Raw genomic sequence first — 6,324 nt, 5'->3', positions numbered from 1 at the left:
TTAAACACGTATCATATATTCTTGGATGCAAGAACTTATTATCATTAATGCTTATTTTCTTATATTTAACCCACAAATAGAATGTAATTCTTCTTAGAAATTTAACACTTATGTTTGTTTTGTGAGAAAGGGATTACTTTATATCACATATTAAGTAAATCACACTATGAAGCTACTATAATAGATGAATGATATGGCACCATCCCTAAAAAGATTTGTAAAGCAAAAGCAAAGGGCATACACATATATGTGTGTGTGTGTGTATGTATATATGTAATTTATAAGTGATTTACATAGTATTTGATATCAGTGAGAAAGAGAGAATATATTTAACAGATGATTCTACCATTAGTACATATTCTCCTTGATTAATACATATTTGGACTTCTGACACAGAAAGAATTAAAAGTAAAAACTATTATAACAATTTTAGAACAAAAGTATAAGACACTATACGTAGAATACAGGGGGCAAAGATATCTTTTTTAAAGCAACATATGAAATACAAAAATTTTTAAGGAAAGTAACGGTAGATTTGTTATATAAAACTATCTATATTTGCCTTTGAGTTGGTTGCCAAAAAAGGTCAAAGACAAATACGAGATCGGGAAAGACATAAAATTAAGATCTTTTGCAAATTTACATTTAAAACAAAACTGTTATAGACATTAGCCTAGGCAAAGAATATATGAAGAAAACCCCCAAAGCAATCACAGCAACAACAAAAATAAAGAAATGGGACCTGATCAAATTAAAAAGCTTCTGCACAGCCAGGGAAACTATCATAAGAGCAAACATACAACCTATAGAATGGGAGAAAATATTCACATGCTACCCATCAGATAAAGGGTTGATAACTAGAATCTATATAGAACTCAGGAAAACCAGCAAGAAAAAAATCAAACAACTCTATTAAAAAGTGGGCGAAGGACATGACCATAAGCTTTTCAAAAGAAGACAGACTAATGGTCAACAAACATACGAAAAAATGCTCAACATCTCTAATCATCAGGGAAACGCAAATCAAAACCACAATGAGATATCACTTAACGCCAGTGAGAATGTCTTTTATCAAAAAGTCCCAAAACAATAAATGTTGGTGTGGATGTGGAGAGATACACATACACTGCTGGTGGGACTGCAAATTAGTACAACCTCTGTGGAAAGCAATATGGAGATACCTTAAAGAGATACAAGTAGATCTACCATTTGATCCAGCAATCCTATTACTGGGCATCTACCCAAGGAAAAAAAGACATTCTGTAAAAAAGACATCTGCACTAGAATGTTTATAGCAGCACAATTCACAATTGCAAAGATGTGGAAACAACCTAAGTGCCCATCAATGCATGAGTAGATTAATAAAATGTGGTATATGTATACCATGGAGTACTATTCAGCCACAAAAACGGCGATCTAGAACTTCTTGTATTATCCTGGATAGAGCTGAAGCCCATTATACTAAGTGAAGTATCACAAAATTGAAAAAACAAGCACCACATGTACTCACCATCAAATTGGTATTAATTGATCAACACTTACATGCACATTTAGTAGTAACATTCATCAGGTGTCAGGCAGGTGGGGGTGGATAGGTATATTCACACCTAATGAGTGCGGTGTGCACCATCTGGGGGATGGGCATGCTTGAATCTCTGACTCAGGTGGGGCAAAGGCAATACATGTAACCTAAATATTTGTACTCCTGTAATATGCTGAATTTTAAAAAAAGTCTCCAAACGACAAATTTTGGTGTGGATGTGGAGAGACAGACACTCATACACTGCTGGTAGGACTGCAAACTAGTACTATCTCTATGGAAAGTTATATAGAGATACATCAAAGAACTAAAAATAGAAGTACCATTTGATCCAGCAATCTCACTACTGGGTATTTACCCAATAGAAAAAAAAAAAGACATTCTATAAAAAAGACATCTGTACTCAAATGTTTATAGTAGCACAATTCACAATTGCAAAGGTGTGGAAACAACCCAAGTGCCCATAAATGCATGAGTGGATTAATAAAATGTGGTATATGTATACCATGGAGTACTATTCAGCCATAAAAAATGGTGAACTAGTATTAATGCCTCTTGTATTAACCTGAATGAATTTGGAGACAGTTCTTCTAAGTGAAGTATCACAAGAATGGAAAAACAAACACATGTACTCTTCATTAAATTGGAACTAATAGGTCGACACTTATGTGCACATATAGAAATAACATTGATCAAAAATCAAGCAGGTGGAGTGGGGAGGAGGGAATGGGTAAATTCACACCTAATGGGTGCAATGCATACTATCTGGGGGATGGGCACACTTTGACCTAAACTGTATGAAAGCAATTTATATAACCAAAACGTTTGCACCCCCATAATATTCTGAAATAAAAAAAAATTAAAAAGAAAACATAAACAACCCAATAGAAAAATGGATGACAATTGTTTGAATAGGCCATTCATGGAAGAGGAAGCAGAATAATCAATAAACGTGAAATACATTCATTTTTACTATTAGGAAAAGTCAAAATAAATAAAATGAGATAATTCTCACTAGTAAAATTGGTAAACATTTAAAAATAGTAGAGTAGTCAATTTTGGTGTATATTCCAGAAAAAGGCAGTCTCCTGCATAGTGTATAAGTATAAATCTATATAGCCTTTTGGGAAGGAATCTATTGTAAAAAGAAAATAAAATCTCAGGACCACCCCCCAACTCCTTATGCAAAAGATTCCCTTTTTCTCTTCCAAAATTCTCTTTATCTTATGCAAAAATGTAGATTTTTCTGGGTCTCACAAGAATATAACCATTTTGTCTCACTACCCCCATCCCTATACCTTTTGTTTTTCTTCTCTATGCCTTTAAATGTTAAAATTTCCAAATTCCCCTTCAGAAAAACAGCCACAGCTGTGTCTGTGGTTAGTGTTTTTCCTAGACACATCCTCAGCTTTGGCTTAATAAGCCTCCATTGATTGAGACTTTTGCCTTAGTCACTTATATTGGGTGGACACTACCAATACACATTTAAATTTTTTAAATGTGCTATCCTTTAAAGCCATCAGTCATGTCCTGGAGTTCAGAGATCAGTCTTAGAGAAATACCAGCATAAGCACACATGGGTAGCTGTATAAGAATGTTTCTTATAACATTGTTTAGAGTGGCAGAAAACTGAAAACTGAAAACTCTAATATCCATTAATAGAAAATAATTGAATAAATCACAGTTCATTAATACCATGGAATATTATGTAGTCATTCAAATGAATTCAATCCTTACCAATTGACCTGGAGGGATTTCTACCAAAAGAATAACAAGATACAGAAAGTCATATAGAAAGTTGTTCAGCCATTGTGCTACAAATGAGGCAGGTTCCTCATATATGTGTACTAATAATTGTATTGGCATAAATAAAAAACATTGGGAAATTAACCATGTTTATAGGATAAAACTGTAATTATACTGTGTTAGTCCACTTTTGCTGCATACAGACCATGAAATCTCGGTGGCTTACAGCTACAGCATCTGTTGTGATGCTTGCTGGTCATTAGATTGACAGAGGTCCTCTTGATCTAGGCTGCTTTGACTTTGTGGCTCTGCTTCAGTTCTCCATGCACCAGGGACTGGCCCCAGGCTGTGGATTTGGCTCAGGTCTGCACCATGTATCTCATTCTGGAAACCAGGTTGAAGGGGAAGTACCTTCTTGGGAGGCACTACCCTAGTATAGGAATTCAGACCCCATTGTAAAATCACAATTAAGCTCCTGCTCTTACCACATACATTAGCATCCTGTTGACCAAAACAAATTATGGCCACTACATTGACCAGAGAAAATCACGTGTCTAAGCTCAAAATCAGAGTGAAGGTAAATACCATCTGCACACTCTGACCCTCATGATGTGGGTTTGCATGTGTAATACTACCACTAGGAAGTAAAGAATTGAGATCGATAATTCCACACAACACATGTAAGATTCCATTTATATGAAACATTAGAGGTGTTCATTAAAAAAGGTAATTGTAGTTAAGTTTTGATGAGATAATTTAAGATGTTTTTTTATTTATTCTATTTTTCTGAATTATGTGAAATTTTTAAAATTTAATTTAATTTATTTAATGGACAAATAATAATTGTACAGATTCACAAGATACATAGTGATACTTCCATACATATAATGTTTAGCAACCAGATCAGGGTAATTGGCATATTTATCAACTCAAACATTTATCATTTCTTTGTGTTGGGAACACGAAATAAGCATACATATTTAAAAATTACACTAACATTTGAAAACTAAAGAATGAACAAATATTACTTTCCCACTTCTTTTTCTTGGCCTGATCAGAGTTAAACAGCCTAGCTTGTGGTGTGAGGAGCCTACGTGAGAGATTATTTGCATTGCCTGCCTTTATCTAATGCCTAAGGACCAGTCAGAATTCCTACTACTTATGAGAGTCCAAAACTAGTGGAAGGTCTTCCATCCAGTTGTGTAGAATATTTCTGTCTTCTCTTTCCTTTGCCATGTAGCTGCTTAACTCTTCAGCTTTCTCCATTATTCAGGTATAGATATAGTGAAGGAATTAACTACAATAAAACAACAGCCATACACTTAAATGGCTGTGACAACATCTGGACTCTGGTCCTTTCTACGCCATTGACATGTATTGTAACAGTGGGTTGATCACCTCTATTCCCTGGGGCTCGTCACTTTTCATGGCTATACATGTGCGCACTTCTAGCGACAGGAAGATACATCCATGTACCTGCCCTTAGGTGTGCCTGCATGACCATTTCATGGCTCGTGAACTGAGTTCTCAGTCATAGAAACTTTGTATCGGGAGCCCTGTACCACCAAATGTGAGGGGACATCCTCTTCACTGAGACACCCCACCCTACCGGGCTGTAACCTCTTGAATATTCTCTCTCTAATCTCCTTCATTTTGACACTGTAGAGAACAGGATTTATCAGTGGAGGAAGCAGGAAGTGGACATAGGAGAGAAGGGTATGGGTGTGCTGAGGGATTGGCAGCTTCAGGCGGTTAATGAGAGCCAGGAGGATCATGGGGATGTAGAAGAGGAGCACAGCAGAGAGGTGGGCAGCGCAGGTTTGCCCAGCCTTCCAACGATCTTCTTTGGACCCCACACCTTGCAACACTCTGCCAATCAGGCCATAGGAGAGGAAAATAAGCAGGGGGTCCAATACCATGGCTGACAGGACCACGAAGAGGCTGTAGAGTGCACCCCAAGCTCCTGGGCAAGCCAAATGGGCCACATCGGGGTGCAAGCAATAAGAATGGGTCAAGACCTGTGGGCGGCAGTAGGGCATGTGGGCCAGGAGGAATGGCAGGGGCAGATGGAGACCCAGGCATCGGAAAACAGTGGCCAGGCTGATCTTGCTGATGACGCTGTTGGTCAGGAGTGCTGGGTAGTGGAGAGGGCGGCAAATGGCCAGTGCCCGGTCGACAGCCATGGCGAGCAAGACAGAGGATTCCATGACAGAAAAGACGTGGACAAAGAACATCTGTAGAAGGCAGGCTGAGGCAGGGACAGTGTGTGCATCAGCAAGGGCAAGGCCCAGCAGGGTAGGCATCAAGGCTGTGGCTAAGCCAACGTCAGACACACTGAGCATGAAGAGGAAGAAGTGCATTGGGCGGCACAGGGCAGGTTCCAGAGCAATGATCCAGAGGACGGTACTGTTGCCCAGGGCAGAGAGCAGGTAGACGGTGAGGAGGGGCAGGGCCCACCAGGAGGGTGCAGCTGACAGGCCTGGCATGCCCACTAGCAAGAAGGTGGGGGCCATTGACGTGCTGCTATTGGGGGTTGTCAGGATGGGGAATGTTGACATAGTTCAGGATTCTGCTTTGAACTGTGGAAACTGGAAACTGATTAGAAAGATTCACTTAATTTTGTGTCAGATTTACATGACGCTTAGCCTGCCTCTTCCCTCTGCTGACTCACACAGTCATACACAGACACATTTCCTCCTTACACCCACATTCATTTGATAGTCTATGAAGTATTCATCCCTCGCCTCAGAGCTTTTTCTATAGTTGTACTCAAAGCTCTGTGGCTCTGTTTCTTTCTGTAAGTTGTTTTCCCATTTTTGTATAACCCTGTCTCCCCCTGTTGTGTTTTTCTAATTTATCTTCCTCCGTTAATGACAAACTCCTAAAAAGAGGGTCTATATCCTATACCCATTTTTTTTTCTCCTCCCAAATTCAGGCAATGTGACTTCTGTGCTGCCTTAACACATTCACATTTTGGTATGCTTAATCTGCTTTTATTAAGTCACTGATTACTCCTTTTTTCTAACTCAAGAGACAGT

At 38.6% G+C, this 6,324-nt stretch overlaps 1 protein-coding gene across 1 annotated transcript; it reads right to left on the bottom strand.

Annotated features, from left to right (window-relative positions):
* Positions 1 to 4,791: 4,791 nt before the first annotated feature.
* Positions 4,792 to 5,912, bottom strand: LOC105811370 (olfactory receptor 51S1). The gene has a single exon (XM_012645554.1). The coding sequence runs from the start codon at positions 5,842 to 5,844 to the stop codon at positions 4,792 to 4,794; it is 1,053 nt and encodes a 350-aa protein (XP_012501008.1). The 5' UTR covers positions 5,845 to 5,912.
* Between the last annotated feature and the right edge of the window lie 412 nt (positions 5,913 to 6,324).

Source organism: Propithecus coquereli, unplaced genomic scaffold (assembly GCF_000956105.1).
Source record: "Propithecus coquereli isolate 6110/MARCELLA unplaced genomic scaffold, Pcoq_1.0 Scaffold235, whole genome shotgun sequence".
Lineage (NCBI taxonomy): Eukaryota > Metazoa > Chordata > Mammalia > Primates > Indriidae > Propithecus > Propithecus coquereli.
This window is presented reverse-complemented; position numbering and strand designations above follow the sequence as displayed.

What these genes read in the sequence shown, in the direction of transcription:
- LOC105811370 (XM_012645554.1), bottom strand. Translation starts at nt 5,844, where the DNA reads ATGTCAACATTCCCCATCCTGACAACCCCCAATAGCAGCACGTCAATG.